Genomic DNA, 21,650 nt, shown 5'->3' on the forward strand with positions numbered 1-21,650 from the left:
TTTTGTAAAAACACAAATGTCTCAATACTTACCTTCTAGATTAGAAATAGACACTTTCTTTATGGGAAAGATTTCAAGCTTAACCATGAAGTTTTCATCCAGAAATCAGCTGGGTAGATCAACAGGCTCTTAATCATACAACTGTCATATGATACATATGAAACTCCTAAAAGTGTCTCTCATTTGTGTGTATCTGTATGAATCTTTGAAGGTGGAGAAAAGTAGCTTGGTGCCACAGTACGAAAAAACCCCCAAATCCTAAACTCCCTAGTTTTGCAGAGCCAAGAATGGATGGGTATTCAAAGAAAATATGATTACTCAGGAATATCCCTAAGCCATACATACATTTGAACAACAGTGCAGGTGAAATGGCAGCAGTCCTTTCAGGCTTTACAGCATTGTAATTATGATCGCTGGCCCAGGACGGCGTGATGGGTTCTGCTGCTGGCTCTCGAGCAGGAGCTTGGCTGTTTGCCTCAGTCTTGGCTGTGCTCACAACAGTCTTCTTCACATTCACCTCTCTTTTCTCAGGGAGTTGTCTCTTTTGGTTTGAAACTGGTTTGATGCCCACCTGGATAATTAAAAGTAGCTTGATTACCAATAATTATCAAATATGTTGCATTTCACAAACAAGCAGAAAGCGTTACACACACATACAGTAGTTCCTTTTATAGTAAATTCCTTACTTTTATAGTGTACCATTTGAAATTATTTGATTACTGCAAACCCAGTAATTTGAAGTTAAGAAGCCAAAATTAATTTGCCTTAAAGTAAAATAAAAATATGTAATTACTCGAAATAGTACTTTCTTAAAAGTCGTTGCCATCTAGACAACCCTTGCAAGGAACTATCTCCATCTAGAGGCAATTATTAAGATTTTTTTTTTAAATGAAAGTATTTTATTGTCCTTACCACAGGAAAAGGCAAGAGAATAACAACAAAAAAAGTAATAGAAAGCTCCTCTTCAATGCAGAAATCAGCAGTTTTATTTAAGTCAAAAAGCAGAGGACAGAAATAAGGCACAGTGCTCCAGGGCAACTGCTCTGGATCATGAACACAAACTTACCTGCTGCTGAGGTTTTGGTATGCCAGGCTTTTCAGATTTTGGTTTGATCTTCTCTTTAGGTTTTGGTTTTGCATCCTTGCCAGAACTCAAGATCTTCATGGTGGCTGCAGCGTGCTTGAGGATGCAGTCGTTGCTGCAGTACACGGAGTCGGGCTGGGCCACGTTGAAACAGCCGGGGCCGATGCACTTGGAAGCACCAGGAGCTTCAATCACCTTCAATACACAGAAATGGAGTCAGGTCAGACTTCAAAGGGGAAACAGCAGGAACAGCCTCTGTAGCATGGAGAAATGCTTACACAGCTCATGTGCAGACTCTGCAGCTCTCACCTGCACAACTGCCAACGTGAGAACAACAGTTGTTCATGACACAACACAAACAATCCATAAAAACGTAAGAACTTCACTTCTCTAACGCATGTTTTTCAGGATGTGCTGCATTTTCAATGGTTGGTCTGCTAGCCTCGAGATAAAGGAGGCTGGTTTCCTAAATTTTCAAATCCCCTAAGTACACAAATGCTTTTACTGATCCTCTACATGATGCGATAAATGTCCTTAATAATGCAAAGCTGGGTTCTCAACAGCAAGGTCTCTAAACCATCCCCCATCAGCTGCTGTCCCCAGCCATGCACACATGTAAGAGAAAGCACTCAGATATTCAGGTGTACAGATTATTCTTGCTCTGTAGGTTTTACCAATTTTAACTTTAGAAGTCTCCAACTTAGATTCTTGTACACAACTTTCCCAAAGCCTCCTACAGCTTACACATTTATAGGTTTGTCTCTGCAATCTGAATTTTCCTCTAATTCAAAATCACTCTCCGTTTATATCAAGGTCTTACAGATGAAGAACTTCCTCTTCCAATGTTATGATTCAGAAAATAACACATTCCTTGAAAACAGAGTGAATTAAGTTGAATTGTAGAATACTTGAAAGCTTTTTGGGCTCCAAGCTTTCACCTCTGGATACTGTGCTTTTAGTCTCTCTTCTAAATTACTTTTTAAAATGATACAAGATACTCACAACTATTGTAGTTCTAAACAACCTCTTGCCATTTGCAATTACCAAAAGTAAGTTTTTCAGGAATATTTCTAGTTAAACAAATATTATTTGCATAGTGCAATTGACTTCTCTGCAATCAAAAGTCAGTACATGGCTTTATCTGCAGCAGCCTGATAAAACCTGGATTTGGGAATTTTCCCATTATGTACACACTTAACAGAGAAGAAAAGATAAAGAGCACTTGCTGATAACAGTAGCAGAGCCAACACCAACAGCACTGGACTCTCAAAAACCTTTGTGTACAAAGGTGTACAAATGTATTGGAAAATATTTTTGAGATTACTATTTTCCACACATTTATCTTAAACCAGTAAATATTTATATATTCAACTTAAACTGTTTTATCTATACATAAATCTCACTGTGCTGCCATGGTCAGCTCTCAATGTCCAAGACACTGGTGCTACTGCAGCACCTTAGGCAGAACAAAGACAACCCCTGTAGAGCACTTGTTTTTTTTTTAGTTTATGTACATTAAGCTGAAGAAGCTTCTACACCTTTCCAACTGGGCATGGAACTTTGTATTACAAAATTTCAACTTCAAATATTGAAATAGTTCCAAACATATATTTTTAGATTTAAAAAGGCAGAGTAAAGAAATTCCCTATTTGCTGATAACCTAATGGTTATCAGGACAAAAATCAGAACTTCAAAGACTAACTGGAAGCACAGCTGGAATTAACTCCAACAGAGTTTTTTTCACGTTAAGTAAAAAGTTTCACTACCACTGAAAATGTCCAAAATATTGGAGATTATTTCAAAGATAGTATAAAACAGCACAGCATTCCAGAATTTTTATTAAAAGAATACATCATTGTTTGACTTCCAAAACTATTTAAAAAGGGAGAACAGCACAAACTATTTCCTACACCTATATAAAACCTTTAAATCCCTCACTTGAAACTAAGTTTTAATTCCTGTACTGATAGAATTATGGATAAACTTCTGCTAGCCAGCAGTGTTTGGTGGGCTGTTCAGCTTATGTGTAGCTTTAAAATCAAGGCAGATTTATAGTCATACAGGTCACTGTCTCCATGTACTCAGTGAAACATGAAAAATAAGAAAATTAAAATACTCACAGGCTGAAATATCTTTAGTTTTTTCTTCCCACTTGGATTTGCAGCTTTTTCAATCCTACCCTTGATTCCTTGGTCCTCAACTGATTTTTGTTCAATTGTTCCTATGCTTGTGAATTCTGTGCCATCCGCATTTCCTTGCTCCATTTTAGCTTCCTGCTGGTCTAGTTCTGAAACAGGCTCATCCTGTCCCTGGAGAATGGTGCAGTTTGGACAGATATAGTCCTCACCATTCCTCTCCAACAATCGCCCTCGAGCCTCAGAAATACCCACGCAGTCACCATGAAACCATTCCTCACATCTATCACAACAAATCATAAACCTGAAAAAAAAACCCACCAAGGAAGAGTAAAACACTGTGAAATGAAAAGACAATTAACATTCAGTGAATATTTCAAGCAACACAACTTCAGCACCCCAATAAAGCACCAGTGCATAGTTCTGTCTCACTGGTTATTTCTGTATTTGTTTATCCTTTTTTAAATATTTGTTCTAAACTACCTGCCAAAATTCAATATACCCAAAAGCTCATTTAAAAAGTAATCATGAGCACCTAATTGAATTTTTAATCACAGAAAAATTCCAAGTCCTGGCACTGTGTCTGCAGCTGAGCCCTTTGCTTACCTGTTGTTGTGAGGCTGACGACAAATACAGTACAGGGCATTTGGGTCGTAGATCTCAGACTCGGATTTGCTTTTGGGCTGTTCTTCAGGTTCCTCATCTGAGGCCCCCTTTGCACCAAGGGCAGGCTTCTCCTCCTGAGCCTCAAGATCTTCAGTGTCCTCCTCAGACACAACCACCTGACTCGCAATCTCAGTGCTGTCTGCAGTCTCAGGCTCCTGTTTGATAGGCAGCTCAGACTCATCCTGTTTTTCAGGTGTGACATCACCAGTTTTGGCAGGATCTTTTCCTGAGTTCCTTTTCCTCAGGTGGTTCTGCACATCCTTCAACACCAGCTGAGGTTTCTGCTCAACACGTTTCTTTCTTAGCCGGTTCTGCAGTTCCTTTAGTGTTAACCCATCGCTGTCACTATCAGAAGTAGCATCTTCCTCTTCCTCCTCCTCATCTTCTTCCTCTTCCTCTTTTGTGGGTCTGCTTTTAGGGCTTTTCTGCTCCTTACAACTCCTGGTGCAAATCCTCCGAGTGACAGGCTTGGTATCTGGAGTGCTCTCAACACTGTCTTCAGAAGCAGTTTCAGCATCAGTGGCTGGCCCAGAGGCTGCTTCACTGGAGTCCTCCAGGGTGGTGGGAACGCTCCTCCTGCCCCTGCGCCTCACCGTGGTCAGGAACTCCTCCACCCTCTCTGTGCGCTTGGGCTGCCGCCCGCTCCTCCTGAGGTTGGTGCCTTGCTGCTGCTGCTGGGGCTGCTGCTCACTGGAGTCCACATCAGCATCTCCTGCACACTCCCTCTTGGCAATCGTGGTCCTCCGAAACCCCCAGGTTTTCCTGAACTCTTTGCTTGTTGGCTTGACAGACTTTTGTTCCTCTTCATTGCTTTGCTCACCTTTATCATCCAACACTGATGCTAAAAACAAGGGAAGAGGTAATAAAGCGGTGGTGATGAATTATGTGCTCTCACAAAACCTTTTCTCAATGTGTTTTCTTTGTGACATCTATGTATCTCTACTTCATTTGATAAGCCTCAAAACAGATACAATATTTTCTTGTGAATGTAATACAACAGCAGTAGCAATTAAATACATCACTGATCACTGTGACAACATAATCCAGTTGTTCCTGTTTCAAACTCTTGAGTTACTTCAAATCATTTACACACATACATACATGATGCACAAATAAGCACATTTTCAATTGCAAAGGAAGAACCCTTACCAGGAGAACTGTTTTCCATGTTGTCAGTATTAGCTTCAGACTCTAATGGAACTGTGTTTCCAGCTTGTTCCATAGTACAGGCAACACTGTTCCCACTCTGAAATGCTGAACAGAAACAAAATGTCCAAAATTCTCATTCAAAATATTCATAGCCCAAATAATTAGTAAATATTCTTATTTCAGTATTAATTGTAACAAGTACTTGTATTTCAAGGCACAAATGTTCCTTCAAAATACTAAGTTAAACATGTAGGTCTGGATACTGTATTGACATATTTTATTGAGTAGCCATAGGATTTCTGATATTTCTCAAGAAAAAAAAAAAACCAAAAAAAAACCAAAAAAAAAACCAACCAAACAAACTCCTTCATGGTGTGAATCTACCCTGGGGTTTGTCTGGGCAAAAACCTGACAGCAGTTCCACTCACTTCTGTGTGGAATGAAATGTAGGAAAGGTTGGTCCTTGACATGGTTGTTTACAAAAATGTTTTCAGCCTACATGATCTACCAGAATGACCCCCAAAAAAATCCCTGATTCAGCAAAGAACCTCCAACTGTGACAGACTCAGCCACAAAAAAAAGAAAATCTGTGCTGACAACCAGATCTATTTTCTCATAAGACTTTCCCAGCTTATTAGAAGACTGTTATTTGAGAAGGCAGAAGCAAATGACAGAAATAAATGTAGGATCTACATTTTGATAAATTTGAGAATAACCTGGTCTATTCAAATTATTGAAAATATTTTTTTAGTATTATTTATTTAATAACAAGTATTAAAGTTGATATATTTCCAATGAGCTGCATGCCCTGGAAGTGCTGCTAAGGGCACAGACACTGCTCTGCAGCCACTGCAGTGACACTGCTCCCAGGGGACTGGAAGGTGCAGGAGTAACTGCACCTTAAAGAACAGGATAAATAGAAAGTTATTTGAAAACAAAGGGCACACCCCAACTCTACCCAAGGATGTTTCTGGATATGTGTATCCCTGGCTGAGGAACTGCAAAGCTACACCAAAAGGGAACATGAGCAGAATTCCTAGATAAAAGGATCTGATTCTTCACTGCTGTTAACAGATGTACATAACAGAGATACAAGTTTTCAGAGAGACCCTTCAGCAAGCTTTTCCCAGTTTTCCAGTGTATAAATGCCTCCTTATTTCATATACTGCATCACTTCCATCACTGTTCTGTCTTAACACAATCCCTCCTCTGCAAATCCTCTGCTTTCAGTGTTACATTTAACACTGCTGGAACAGAAACGTTAAGGGGCAGTGCTATGGAAACAAAAATCTATGCAGATATGTTGAAAAAATTCACACTTCAGTTGTAACTGTGAATACTATAAATGTCACTGGAAAAGCAGCAGACGTCAGAACAATAATTTAAATAGTAACTGATTACTTTTAACATTACACACAGAATAAAAAGTGAATTTTAAGCCAGCAGTACACAGGCAAAGAGCTCAAACTGTCTCAATCCAATATGAAATTCCTTTAAGTGCCCCCATTAAAAAAAACACTAATGATAAATTTTAAACTTTTTTTTAGCAGCACTAAAATTATATTTGTACCAAAAATGTCACAATATAATTAAGGGAGTAAGTCAAAATATTTAAAGTTTACATCTTTGTTGACTCTGGAACATGAAGAAACATTCAAACCTAGAAGCAGAGGTTACCCAAATTCTGAGATAGAAATTTCAGCTAAAATGTAAATAACTAAGAAGGCTCTCCAATGTCCTCTGTACCTGACACAGCATCAGAGGCTTCAATGGTTTCTCCTTCAAGGGCTGAGCCAGAGGAGGGCAGCACAGGATCAGAATCATTCAGCATCCTCCAGCCAGCACATGCTGAATTTCCTGACTCACAAGTGCCACACTGAATCTCTGAGTTGTCAGCAGGTCCAAATTATATCAATCCTCCTTTTCCTGCTGGCTCCTGGAAAACAACAAAGGGACAAAATAAGGCATCAATATACTTATAAACATATCTTACTGTTGTTTAACTAAATTAGGAATTGTTTTGCTTCTATTACACTATAAAGCAAACTACATTATTTTGTCTTCTTGACAGTTTTGCACTTTCAGAAATACACTGGAACTGGAAAAAAAAAGTCAAAATTAAGCAATACCACATCCCCAGTTACCAACAGCCAATATCTCTGAAAGAAATACAAAAGATGATTGCACTCTCATTCATTCATTTAGATTCAATTAAGATTTCCAGAACAGCAACAAAACTGTAATGAAGAATTTAGTCCATGTGCAGCATTTAAAAGCATCCTGGGAGTGGAATTTACTGAGTGCAGTCAATGAAAATACAGAAATGCTTTTAAATTCCATTAGCACAGCCCAGCTTACAATAGGGCAGATTTAGTGATTTACACAAAATTTCAATCCAGGAGACATTGCAGCTCTGAGTGCCTGAGTTTGATCATCAGCAGGCAATGCCTTCACTAATTCAAAGCAGCCTACCAGAATACAAGAGCACTGGAAAAGAATTTGGGAGTTAAAGGAGGACCAGTCAGACAGGATGAACTGGACTATGACATCAGTTAGTGAAGAATAAAAAATGAAACCAAACACAGACCCTGTGAGTCAGCACCCTGCAATGGAAGATGCAGGGAACTGCCACAGCAGGTGCAGGACCTAACTAAAACAATAATTCTCCGAAAGGAACAAAAATCAATTATTAATACTTCAGGTAAGGAGACATACAAATTTTAAAGTAAAATAATCCCTCAGACACACCAATACATAGTCTAACTTTGATTTTTAAACAATATCTTTTTTTTACAAATCTCTGAAGCCCCAACTCCTAGAGCATCTGTGCTCTTCCAAAACCACTTTTTACTCCCTAAGCAATCATCATCTCTAGGTGCTCTCCAATGTCATTGTCCCGAAAAAAAAGGAATGGGGAAAAGACAAAACCTTCCCCAAATGCAATTTTCATCAGTGGATCACTTTATTTCATTAACTATAAACCCCAAGATTTGCCTGACTGTGGCAGAACAGAATTAGTAAAAACAATACTAATTGTACTAACTGGAGTATAGAGCTAGATTCACATCAGTATTTCTTCTTCCCCCTGTGCCTTTTCTATATGGGATTATGTACATTCTTGGCCTCAGTCAACCACTACCACTCCAAGAACAGGAGGAAAATTAAACAGCAAAAAAGAACAGAACACACTAATTATAAAAGCCCTGGTGCTCTATCTCATGGCTCTGAATACCTGCTCTAATAGGTGTTTTGCTCCAGTGCCTGAATCAGGGATTGTATCCAGGGACTCTGTCACTGAGTTTTAAGTGCCTCCTTCCATGGTGTAGTTCTGTAAGAACCTTTCAATGTCCCTGTTCAGAATCTCCAACTGATCACACATCACTCAATTTCTAAGTGATATACCTAAAGGGAGAGGCAAGTCAGCTAATCACTTCATTTAACTCAGTATTAAACTATGAAACAAACTAAGTCTGTAGCACACACAAAAGGTACCTCCTGTTTGGGTATTTACCCTGAGGAAGGAACTGTGTGCAGGGCTGTGCTCACAGTGCTGCACCGGGGCATTCAAGGCCCTGTGTGCAACCTGCTCTTCAAATGATGTTTGAGTATCACCACAACATTCCAAACTCAGAACCAGCATCAACTCTCAGGAGGCACAGCTGGTTGAACACAAAGTGCATTTTCCAGGGTCACTCACTGCCCACCCAGTGCCTCAGCTGCACAGGCTCCAGCTCTGATCTAACAGAGAGCAGCAGTAACACCTGTGATAGCTGAAAACAAAGATTCTATGTCAGAATCAATCTAATTGCTATTACCTACATTATCACCATTACCTACAGGAAAAAAATTAATGGAACTCTAATTTTGAAATAATTCCAAATTTGAGTGAGATAAATGTACAGTGCACTTAAACACTGAAGTTACAGATCCCATATGTTTGCTGTAAAATGCCTGGTTGTTTTTTATTATTGCTTAGTATCTGCACTTTTTCCTTTCCCACGTGGTTCAAAATATTTTTCATGAAAAAGAGGAAGTTTCACACTTACTTTATATGAACCTGCTCTTGCAGAACTGCATTTTAATATAGACTAAACTTAATTGCCTAAAAGAAGCTGAAAAATCAAGTATTACCAAAACACAAAAGGATGAAGCCTAACTCACAACTATACTTTGCACTTCTAAGCAAATGTTCTACAAACTGCCTGCGAAAATATTTACTAGAACATATGGCAACTTTGGAATCTCCAAATACCTCTTTCTCCTCCAGATTCAGTGGAACTTTTTGTTCATTTTGTTCTGTTTGTTCTCAAGTTCAGTGTTCAACTGCAGCTGAGATACTGACAGAAATGTCAACAGAAGCAGAAAATTGGCAATCTTGTTTTAGACGAGCTGAACATCCAGGATAATTTTACTTATTTCTCCTAACACAATGTATTAATCACATTTCTGAAATTGGAAGTTCCAGCTGGAAACTGAAAATTATTGTACTTCCCCTAGTAGACAATTCCCATCAGCATTATCACGTCTATCTATGTTAGGTAACTATATCTAACATTATGCAGAATATTAGAAAGGATATTTTGTTCCTCTGAAAAAACTGAGGCTAAAAATCTCAATAAATGATGAGAGAAAAAAGGCAAGCTAACATGAACAGACATATATTCAAAAGGCTGAGTTCCTGCTGAGGGTCACAGTTTCTGTGAGAAGCAGTCTCCAGTGGGAAAATGTCTAAGGTTTTAAGACCAGCTATAAATGAATTCAGAAATACAAATCAGGAGTTGTTGCAGTATCACGAGCATTCCAGTGAAACAGAACAGTCACTTAAATGGAAGTGGAACATAAAGCTGATGCACAGTATCTCAAGAAAGAAGGTCCAGTCAAGGAAACATTTATTTAGTTTCTTCCTCACTGTCACAAGCTTTTAGTTTCAATTTGGTCAACTATTCTCAAGCAGTAACAAATCCCAAATCACAGGGCTGCCACACTGCAAGTGCAGAGGCCAGCACTCACATTCAGCAGCTGTGGATTCTCCAACCACTGCAAACCCTTGTGGTTTTCAATAAACAGACTGAAGACATTGCAGAGCAGACTCAGCAGCCAAATTAATCAGAGACTGAGTCCCAAATTTCAAATCCTGCTACTGCAACACCTCGCAACAGACACTAAGAATATAATTTCCAAGAAACCTTCACTCAACAACATCCCGCTTGTAATCTCCCTTTCACATTCAGACAAAACCTCACCGGAAGCTCTCTCTTATCTACCGCCTTCCATTGTGAGGCAGCTCGCAGCAATCACAGGTGGAAAAGGAGAGATTATCTCTGCCAGTAACACATGGCTGAGATATTCACGGCAGGATGGGCTGAGGACACCTGGATCTGCTGACTTCATTAAACCCTTTTTAGGATGCCCAAGATAACATCTTCATCCGAGGTGACAGAGCAAAGTTGTTCAAGAATATCAACACTTGCCCATCTTTTTGTATTTGTTGTTCTAGATAAAGAATGATTCAATAAATTATAACAAATATGCATTCAGATGGGAATTTCCACTTTTATTTTTTCTCATTTCCCTGAGGAAGAGATAAGAGCTCAATGGGTCCTCTGAGTGCATAAAGGTTTTGTCTTTACTGGAGCTGATTGTTTTAACTGCATTAAGAACTCCGTGCTTCAAGTAACTGGGAAGACTTCACTCTAAAAAATTATCTTGAAAGGAAGCCTAGTAATAAAACCTTTAACAGAACTAAACCTATCCCCCAAAAAAGTAACTTTATTTCTTGTTTATCTGAGGATTGACATACAAAAAAAAGTCTGTCCATAGTCAGGATAAATTCTTCAGATTCAGCTTACTGGGGATTTTATTCAGTGTTAGAGGAATATGCATGAAAGACCAGTGATCTTTATTCCCTCATTCTCACATCTAGATAGCAAAATATGCCACATTTTATTCCCTGATCTTGGATGTCAGCACCCTTCAACACTCAGCCAATTTGCTGTAATCTGCACCAAAGCTGGCACCTCATTACGGATTACACCAGCCCTTGCACAAATACTTTAGTCCAGACAATTAATACCTGACACCTGCTCATTCTCTTATCTGCTGCTGCCTTGAGAACTCTACAGCAATGTCTGTGATTTTGAAAGATCACAAAGTACTCACTCCTACACAAATATCCTTGAAAGGAAGATTTGCTCCTACTTAAGACTTGTGATAGACATTTACATCTTTTAGATTTTTAAAGGCTTAAGACTGAAACTCCAGTTATAGGTTTAGATACATTAAGGAAATGCAAAGGCCATGCCCCAAGAACAGGATGGAAATCTCAACAATTACAATGGCCAGTATAAGGTTCTGAACATGAGGGTTGGTGAGAAGACACTCTTTGCATCTTTGCAAAGAAATTCAGAGCATGATTTTACACCAGCTAGGTTTTCAAAGTAGGTATCATTCATCAGTGACCAACTTCATGTCCATGTCCCAATAGAAATCCAGTCTGTCCCAGTATATAAGATATGAGCTTTAGTTAGAATGGCTTATATCTGATTTTTAGATGTATTTTTCTACAGGTTTCTTCAGAATTTGCTTCATATGCAAAGCACTTGGCTGAAACAATTATATCCCAGTCAGGTTTCTTAAATATCAAATAAACCACAAGATGTTACAAACAGGGCAGAAAACATCCTTTTCAGAATGATGTAACAATTTCCACTATCTTCTGTGAAAGACTTACTGGGCTTGGCCTATGATAACCTCTTTTAAGTGCTAAAACGTCCTAATCAGCAAATATAATCACATGAGCAAAACCAAAACAGTGTGAGAACTCATAAGGATTTCATTTCTGATGCAAATAAATTTTGGCATGGCTCAGCTGATGCACTCCTACTTGGAAGACTGATCCCATTGAAAATTATCCTCCATCCTTTTTTGGCAAAGATGACAGCTGGGAAATCTGCACTTTCTGCTAAGCAGGAGCAAAATGAATCCCTTGCATCACCAAGCACTACCAAAGCAGCCCTATGGATGCCAGCAGGGCATCACCTACTCTGCACAGGAACAAGCAGCTCCAGTGAGAGCAGGGACAAAAGTGCAACTCAGTGACCCCCAAGAACAGCAGGGACAGGTTCTGCCCTGGCTCTGGAGATGCCCCCTCCACCTGCTCAGCCATGAAAGAAGCAAGGACAGAGACTTTAATAGCATGGAAAGCAACAGAAAATCAGATGCCACAGTACAACTTGTCTTATATTTTCATGTAAAACATATCCACAGCTTGCTAATTAAAGTGTCTTATGAAGGAAGGGAAACTTCTTCCAAACAGTTGTGAGATGGAGCTTGTGACAAAGAGAGGCACTGGGAGCTGAAGAATGAGAGGTGACAGCCCTAAGGCTTAAGTCTGGATATTGTGAGACAGGAAAACAGCGGCCCTAACTCCTCCCCTGCACTCCAAATAAGTTACTATAGCACTGCTTGACTGCTATAGCCAAGCTGCAGCTCAAGGTCAAAAGTCCAGACATTCCTGGCAAACACAACAATTTTATGCCAGAAGTTTACATTTGAAATATCATGTTAAAAATCAAGTTTGTATAAAATGACCGCATTTCAATGCTTATAGTTAGACCTAAGAGAATAAAACAAAAGAGAAATAACACTACAAACCCTGTAACACTTATCTCTAAGTGCTTTGCTGGCTATCATTAAACACACTAAATGAATTCCTAGATTACAAACTAAGCCACCTCTACCTACAATGCTAACAACTTAAAAGTGGCAGTTCATTTCTTCCTATTCTAGAATCAATGTATTACTCCATTTAAAAAATTTAACAAGCTTTTACATTTGCAAGATGTAGACTGAGCAGTAACAGCCATGCTCCTCAGGAAGAACCCAGCCTAATTTGAGAAACCTGTGCTCTTCTTAAACACCACAGGAAGCAGTAATTATTCCAGGCCAATAGGAGCAGCTTTTTACAGCCAAATTAAGACAAAATATCACCAAGATCTAGTTTTAAGGAGGCTTTTAGTATCAGGACAGTATCTCAATCTCTGATGCACAGAGCATGGCAGGGTAATAATTTGTCAGGGATGGCACCATGGACACCTACAGATGTCTCACACCATACCTGAGTCTACTCAGACCTGCTGCTTGTGCCCTCACCTCCCATTACAGAGAGGTTCTAGGATATTTCAGCGGAGCTCTGTGGACTGCAGACTTTCTGCCTTTTTATGTTTGGTGCTGAAAAATTCTTTCAAACATTCATGGTATGAACGCTCATCCTGCCTTGGTACAGGAAAGCCTGTTAAGTGCACATTCACATGACACCACATACCAATGCACAGTGCTGCTGACAATCAACTAATGAGATCTAAAAGGTAAACAAACATTAACTACTTTTTTGAAATTTTCAAAGATGCAGAAACAAGTTTTCAATCGCCTTCTAGATTTTTCTATTATGAAAAATGAGACTTAATACATTTATAAATTTCACAAGATCAATACTTTCCAAAACAGAAAATAATGAAGAGTTTAACTTTAAAATAAACTTTAGAGCAAACCAATTTAACAGCTTTAAAATACAAGGAAATTGATTAATTCCAAGAAGAAATGGCTTCCCTTAATAACAAGATACACTCATTTGGTCTCTGTACTTGAAATAATAAAGACATTAACCTTTCCATATTAAAATGTCTTTAGTCACACATTATAAACCCTCTCTGCTGGGTCTGAAACTGAATACCTTCAGGCTTTCCACGGTTTCTGTCAGGCTGCTCACTTACCTTACACAAGCCTCACAGGATGGAAACCTGTGCTCACAGGACAGCAGTCCTGCACGTTTGTAGGGGGTGTGGGAGCTCCTGGAAGTGAGGAATTTCAGTGTGTGCAGAGCAGATTATCAGATTAGCAGCACACACACAGTGGGCACAGCAGCAGACAGGGAGCAAAGACAACGAGGGACTCCACAGTACAACAGAACTGCAGCAAGCAAAACCCCAGAGCAGCAACCTGGTTTGTGCCAAGCAAAACACACACACACACACTGAGGTTTATTGTGATGTCTTTCAGGTTAAAATCCTCTTACTTGAGATTGCAGCACACAGGACCTGAGCAGTCAAGGGAAGAAGGGATGGACTGCTGGGCAGGTCATGCACAGAATGACAATGGCACCAGGCATTACAGGCACTTTACTCTGGGCAAGCAGCAAAAAGAGCTTCTTCGAGCCAGATTGAAGTTCTCACAGTTAAATTCAGCTGAACAGCAATTTCTCATAGAAATACTCAAGGCACTTTAGCAGCAGGCCCATCAGATATCTGGCAAACACGAAGATTTAATTTAGTAACAGATCCTATCTTTACTACAGATGTTGCCTGTCACAATTGCACAAGTCAGGAACGTTAAGGGCTACAACCCCTAATCAACAGAGCTGTGCTGGCTCGAGTGCCTCTCACTGCTGTAATCAGATCTACAAAACTGCACCTTTACCTGTTTGTGTCTGCAGGGTGGGGCACTGAGCACCACCCTGGGCAGTGGGCTCAGTGCAGCTGCACACAGAACCCAGCTCTATCACAGGGCCCTGCAAGCAGGGAAGAGCTCATCTCAGGGGGGAAAAATACTTGGAAAGCTCAAATTCCTTGGGAGAAGAAGTTACACTGGCAAATGTAGGTAGGTGTGTAGGCAGGAGAGGCTTTGCCAGCTCAGCTCTGTGTCAGCAGCTGGGGACAGAACTGTGACAACAGCACTGACAAATTCCAGTAACCCCTAACACAAGGCACTTGCACTGTGCACACCCTGCAAGCTGTAAGCCCATAACAGTGTTTGGGAAACAAAATTCATATTGCCTGTAGTGCTTCTGGCATTTATGGAAACATTAATATAAAGAGGGAAGTAAAGTATTACATAGATGTCATTTTTATTTTCTAGGCAGAGCTCCATGGGAAGCCTGGGCAGATACTGACTTAGTAACAGACTGACATTTGGCATTTCACTACTCCTACAACATCTTCTGAAGCCTTTAGTCACATTCTTCTGAGTAAGGTAATTCCATAGTCACCCTAACAATGAAAATTTAGCCCCCAAAAATCTGAGGGTTTGGGTCAGGTTTACTTCTGCTTTCAAGGTCTGAACAGTATGAGCAACAAACAGATTTTGCCCATGAGGGAAAGCTGTGAGCAGAACCAAAGCAGTGTAGAGAGATCTACTGTTTTGGTTTTTTTTCCCTTTTATACAGATTAAGAAGCAATAAACACAATTTTAGGTGGTCAAATGTTTAGATTAAAAGCCCAAGCATGATCATCTCTTACCAAGAAACCTTCTAAAGGCTCCAGCAAAAGCCAATTTTACAAGTCATGGTTGAAAGTTTAGTCAACAGAAGTATCAATTACAAACACTGCCAGGGTATCTTTAGCAATCCCTTTACATCATCTTGAATGGAAATATTTTGCAAATACAAACTATATATTTGCCTAATGTTCAATTTCTGCAACTGAACTGGATTCCTTAGCAACTGCCCAGGAAACATTGCTTAGGGAAGGCAATTCACACCCTCTGGCATTCCTCCCCCGGGGCACCAGGGAAATCAGTTCTTATCAGGGCCGTTAGGAACATTCAGCTGTAAATCCAACAGCTAAATCAGAGAATCTTAAAATTTAACTTTTCACAATCCCACAGCTTGTTTATCTTTAAATAATCTATCATTTCTGATCCTACCAGTACAGCTGCTGTAGAAAACAACGTTATGTGGTTATGCAACTTTTCCCCTTCTTTTGTCTGTAAAAAGTGAGTTAAAATATAACCTCTGAAACCAGCTATCATTTTTATTCTTATTCCACCAAAATAGCCTCATTAAATAAAGTAAACAGAAATGAACTTCTTCCAAATTTGCTGAAACACTAATTACAGCACGCTGATTATGTTATTAAGGATGCAGTAAACACAGTTGAGTTTCCAGTTTTGATTAGAATTTACTGGGAGAACATGCATAATGCTCATTTAATATGTGTGTCTGAGCTGCCTAACTGGAAATTTAAGCTTTTTAACCTCACAGTTTATCAGCGCTCGAGACCACTGTCAGTAACACCTGTGAAATATCAGCTTATTTCAGAACTGCCTTAGATAAAAACTTCCCAGCAGTGAATCCTCCAAGCATTAACGGGGACTGAGAACTCAGGCCTGACTGCACACACGACCAGGAACCAGCTTAGCATAAATTGGGTTAAATCTTACAAGGAGGGGATTTAAATACAAGTATCTCCTACCACTGCTCTACTACTTGTGGCACAAAGGGCAGAAATGCATCAGAGAATAAAAGTGGTGCAGAGAGAGACACGAGTTCTGGCAACTAAAGCCATCTAGTGCCACTCTCACCCAGCCCTGCCCCTACTTCCATCAGTTATGTTTTATAACTCTCAGCCCAACCTCTTTAATCCTTGCTCTTCCTCTTCCCACTAATACCTCCAGCCTAAAGTTTCAGGCTGTACAGAATTAAAATCCCACGGTGGTTAAGTTACAACTATAAAGACAATTACTATCTTAAACCAGAAACAAATAACGTGATCAACTGCCAGAAAAATCTTCGTAGTAAAGCTGGATTAAGCAGAACAAACACTGGCTTCTGGGAGTCCACTAGACACTGAAAAAATATTTATCCAATTTTATCTACTAACCTAGATTTGATTCTATTTGCATTGCTTTGAGGAGTTTTTTTCTGAGGTTTTAGTGTTATTTGCTTTTTTAATTCAAAATCCATCTTTTAGTTATATGCAAACACCTTCTGAATCATGTGTGAATATATATTAGTTTATATTATTATTTTATATTTCAACAGTTTTAAAAACTGCAGCTATTTTTGCAACACAGCAAAACCTTCATTTGCATACCAACAGAAAATACCCCTTAAAGAAACAACCCAAAAACTTTGTAAAAAATTATTTAAATGCTGGTCTTTAAAACACCAATTATTTGATTTTCTAATCAATGGAGGCTGAAGGCCAACATGGGCCATTAGTGTTTCACCCCAGTGCATTAAAACACCTTCATGTGTGACACATTTCTGGAACTGTCAAGGGGAAAAAAATTAAGGCCTAACTGAAGAGCTATTTTAAGCTTATTTCTATATTTATTCCTATAGAAAGTTCTAAATGTCAAGGAATGATAACAAGTGGCTGGCACACATAAAAGTGGAGCACAACCTAGAATATCTACTACAATTAACACAGTACATGGTACACTTGGACAGTAACTACACATCATTTTTCACTGACCTGCAATTAAATTGCTTAAACAGCTAGCAAATTTTGTTTGTAGAAGTAGCACCAAGACTAAAGCTAAAAGTAATTGTTAAAGCTAAAGTAATTTGAATTACCCTTAAAAACTGAGGAAAAACACACAAAAAAGCAAACAGTGGAAAAAGTTACCATAAAATGAGACAAAATATAGTTTAATATTACTTGCCAAAAGATTTAATTAATCGAGACTGTGATTACTTGGTATTCAAAAGAGCTATTTCTGAAAAAAAAAGTGAACTCTATTATCCAGGGGAAAATAACCAACCAAAAAAATCCAGGGAATTTAGGAATGCTATATACATTCTTCTGAGTGAAATAAAAGGAATCAAGACTTTTTTTCTCCCTGAAGTTCCTGGAATGAAAACCCATGAAAGCCCATGCAAGAAAAAGAGCATGTTACACTGTTTCAAATTATTTGAGATAAAAACTGCAGGGTGAGCATAATACCCATTCATTTTATAACACATTGTGAGATTATAGCATTCTTTCCAAATTAAAAAGGACAAGCTCAGATAGTAAGATTTTCCCAACCACAATTAAAACATAAGCTGTTGCTTGGAGGTATAAACTATTTAACTGTATGAAACAAAATTTGGTCGCCACCAAATAATGCTTTTTACAAGCCAAAAAACCAACTCCAAATTATCACCACCTCCAAGAGACAGCATTTAAGTACATTAGTAGCATTTAAGTACATTCGTGCCAAGGACAGGGAATTGGCAAGGAATTTACTAAATATTTAAAACTGACCTACAATTCCTACCGTCTAAATATTCGTTTTTTTCTCCCTACAAAACAGTCAGCAGAACACGATTAAGTTCAACTCCTCGTGTTTAACTCACCAATAAGGAGATCCCTCCTTTGCCCAGTGAAAACCAACACCTCTCCGAGGCAGGGAAGTTTCAGTCCCACCCGCCGGAGCCCCGGAACGGTTTCGGTTGGGCTCGGTTGGGTTTCGGGGTCCCCAAGGGCGCTGCCCCGCCCCAGCCGCCCCCGGCGCGGGCCCCGGGCCGCTGGTGCAGTCGATGGTGCCGTCACGAAGCAGTTCCCGGTGTCAGCTTGGCCATGACGGCGACGGGCTCCGAGGACACCCGGCCTCTCCTCGCCTCTCCTTCCCCCCAAGATGGAGGAGCCGCCTTCAGCCCGCTCCGCCCGGGGAGCGGCCGTTCCGCTCCGGCCCCGCCGCGGCGTGAGCCAAACGCTTCCTCCGGGGCCCCGCACGGAGCCGCCGCCTCCTCCGGACCGGGCCAGACCGTGCCGTGCCCGCGCCCCGCTGCTCCCCGGGGAACCCCCCCCACACCCGAGCCACTCCGGCCGCCCGCCCGCCTCCATTTTATAACGAGCCCAAAGGTGGCCGGGCCGCCTTTCCCGCGACCCCCCTGCCGCAGCGGCGGCCCTGCTCCCACTCTCCTCCCGCCCCGGTACTCCCCTACTTGCCTCCCGCACTCACCGCGAGCAGAGAAGGGGAGCTCTCGCCGCGGCCGCCGAAGGTCTCAGCCGCGCCGCGCCGCCATTTCCTCCTCGCTCCGCGGCAGCGCTGGGCGGGGCCGCCCCGCCCCCGCCACCATCGACACCGAGATGGCGGCGGCGGGGCCAGAGCGCCGCCCTTGGCGCGCGCCTCCCGGAGGACCCGGAGGGCGCTGGGCGGGAGAGCGGCGGCCCCGCCCCTCAGCGCCATGGCGGCCGCTCCGCGCCTCACGCGGGGCCCTCAGCGCCATGGCGATCATTGCTCCCGTGCCCGTTCTGCGCTCCCTCAGGCCCGCTCCCGTTTCTCTGCTCGCAACCCCACGCTGATCCCGGGCACAATATCTACTACAATTTAGCCATGATTCGTCAGGGTGGACGGGCAGCGGAGCCAGGCTGCTGCTGCTGCACAGCCACCTGCTCACAGCAGTTGTGTTCCCCACCTGTGCGCATTCCTCTGGGACCTGGTTGGTTTTTCTGTTCTACTGACATTGTTTGGCAAATAGCTGCTCTAATGCCTTCCTCTGACTCCGAGTTCGGAGTGCTGAGAGTGGAATGTTCTCTGAATCTGCCCATCGAACACATGGAGCCTCCACAGGAAACATCCTTGATCAATGATTAAGCTACTAAAAAACCACTGCAGGATCCAAGCTGCTACAAATAGCTACAGGGAGTTAATTTCTATTTACACGTGGAATTCCTTCTGTTGCTTTTTGGGACATTGGCACCCAGAAACATCCGCTCCTGACAGACACTGAGGGATCCCAAGGGGTGCAGAACACCCCCAACACCACACAGAGACTCCTGCCCTGGGCACCTGAGGAGCCTTTAGACAGCTGGAGGTGTGAGATTTGCTCTTTGGCTACCCTGATCCTGCACATTTTTCCTCATGGACTGATAACACAGGTTTCAGGTGGATTCCAGATACATACAGTGTTTACTGAGATTAAGGAATGAAAACATGATGGGAAAAAAAAAACCTACCTAGAAATAATTCTACAGAATTACAGGATTTTGTCAAGTATTTTGATTACATCTTTTAGAAGTCTATTCAAGACTTCTGGTGGCAAAAGCTCAGGATAATGCTGGAAAACCTGCTATTAGCATAGTCAGCCACTTTTTGCAGCTGTAAAACTGGGCAGTTTTAATACTTTACCCAGAAACACCAAGAGGTAAAAAGCCACAACAGATTCCTGTGCAAAAGTACAAACCATCACAATTACAGGCAAGCAGGAATTCAGATTTTGTTCTGCAGCTACAGAGCTGCAATACATGAAATCACATGGAGGGAAAATACCTCAGGGTTTGGTACATCAATCTGCAGTGTATGCTCAGGTAAAAGCTAGGAACTTGCTTTTAATGGATAAATTTAGCATCTAGGGAGTGCTCAAACCCAGGAATTACACACACCAACAGAGAGGGAACACGCAAAAGGAACTGCCCAGCAGCAATGAATGGGGGATGCCTGCCACAAGGAACCCTGCAGTGAAACAGGTATTAAATTCCTCTTACACACCTTTAGTAAGGGGCTTACACCACTTTAAGTAGTGGTGATGCAATCTGAGCACCCAGTGAGTGCCACCTGAGCACAGTCCACTTCCAACCACAGAACCTCTACACATTTGTGCTAAAGCCAGTCAGGATCTACCTTTGTTGACTAAACATGTGTCACCTCAGTTCTTTCCCTGCCTTGTTGTCTTCCTAATTCTTTTCCTTTTACAGCCTAATTTCTTTTAATTTAGGAAATTTACTCCTGGGTTACTGGTCTGAATCTACATCATTCTGGCAGCAAAGCAGGAGGAGCATTTTTTGGTTATAATGTAACTTTTTCTTTCACTTTAGGCCTTCTCTCCTGTAACATGCTGGTAATTTGTGACTGATTTGAAATGAAAACTCTGCTAGGAAATCCTAGAAGGGATTAATAACCATCAATCAGCTTCTAAAACAGTCTAATAAGCACTTTAGCTGTCTCTCCTCCTAAGACACCAGAGAAGCTTATGCTGAGATACTACAAATCCCTCAGCACTAACTCTCCTTAAAACTTTTTTCCACTTCCTTCCAAAAGTGGGTGGTCAGTGCATTAACTTTCCTCTGCAGCTGACCCATCTTATTTATGCCTTGGGTTTCCCTAATTAATGTTTGTTTGTGTTTTTTTTTGAACTTTGGGTTTCTAAAATTGGCCTCACTTATATTTGTTGTGTCTCACACAGGGGTTGTTACTTACGTGTGACCCACAAAACCTTGTGACATCACTGCTGTGTGGCACAATGTCCCCAGATCTGGGATGTCACTTCTCACCCACTTTCCCCTTAACCACTCTTTGAAGATGCATAACCTTTAAATATAAACACAACACTTATTTTATGTTCATTCCTTCCCTCAGTTCTCCATCACTGATTTCTCTTGCAGCAGCCAGGAAAAACTGCAGATGAGAGTCAGCCCATGGATGAAAGCAAACAAGCAGGTCCTTTTCCCTCCTCAGTCTCTGCTGATTTGGTTGTATTTAACAGATAATTAATATATTTAAGTCAGAAGAGACTAATTTCTCTAGGCTGTGCTCCAATTTTACCTTTTTTCTTTTAGTGGAAAAAGGTCTCTGTCCTCAGAGCTCTGCACATCACAAAATAGACACGTCATGTGGCAAGGTAAGGCTTCTTCAGGATTCTTGATTTTCCAAAAAGACTGGATGAACACAGAGAAATACTTTAATGAGGGTTAATCACATCCACATAAAGTAAATTCCTTCTTTACCAGCTGAGACAAACTTGCAGAATTTTCCCCCTTTGCAATTCTAGGTAAATTCCTTCCCTTCAATACAAGTATTTTTGTGACTTCTCCTGGAATTAGTGACTTTGGTTTGGGATTCACTCCATTTAA

The 21,650-nt window shown here is 41.0% G+C and overlaps 1 protein-coding gene across 3 annotated transcripts in view; it reads right to left on the reverse strand.

Moving 5' to 3' along the window:
- Positions 1–18,844, reverse strand: part of DIDO1 (death inducer-obliterator 1) — a 47,397-nt gene extending 28,553 nt beyond the window's left edge. For 2 of the 3 annotated variants that reach the window (XM_058036593.1, XM_058036594.1), the window contains exons 1-7: positions 18,760–18,844; positions 6,781–6,970; positions 5,035–5,139; positions 3,826–4,726; positions 3,205–3,523; positions 1,067–1,279; positions 346–571 (exon numbers count right to left, since the gene is read on the reverse strand). In XM_058036593.1, coding sequence (XP_057892576.1) covers positions 346–571; positions 1,067–1,279; positions 3,205–3,523; positions 3,826–4,726; positions 5,035–5,139; positions 6,781–6,865 — 1,849 coding nt within the window. In that variant the 5' untranslated portion in view covers positions 6,866–6,970; positions 18,760–18,844. Of the gene's footprint in view, positions 1–32; positions 572–1,066; positions 1,280–3,204; positions 3,524–3,825; positions 4,727–5,034; positions 5,140–6,780; positions 6,971–18,759 lie in introns of all 3 variants that reach the window. The other variant, XR_009115345.1, reaches the window with a different exon arrangement.
- Between the last annotated feature and the right edge of the window lie 2,806 nt (positions 18,845–21,650).

This window comes from Melospiza georgiana, chromosome 17 (assembly GCF_028018845.1).
Source record: "Melospiza georgiana isolate bMelGeo1 chromosome 17, bMelGeo1.pri, whole genome shotgun sequence".
NCBI lineage: Eukaryota > Metazoa > Chordata > Aves > Passeriformes > Passerellidae > Melospiza > Melospiza georgiana.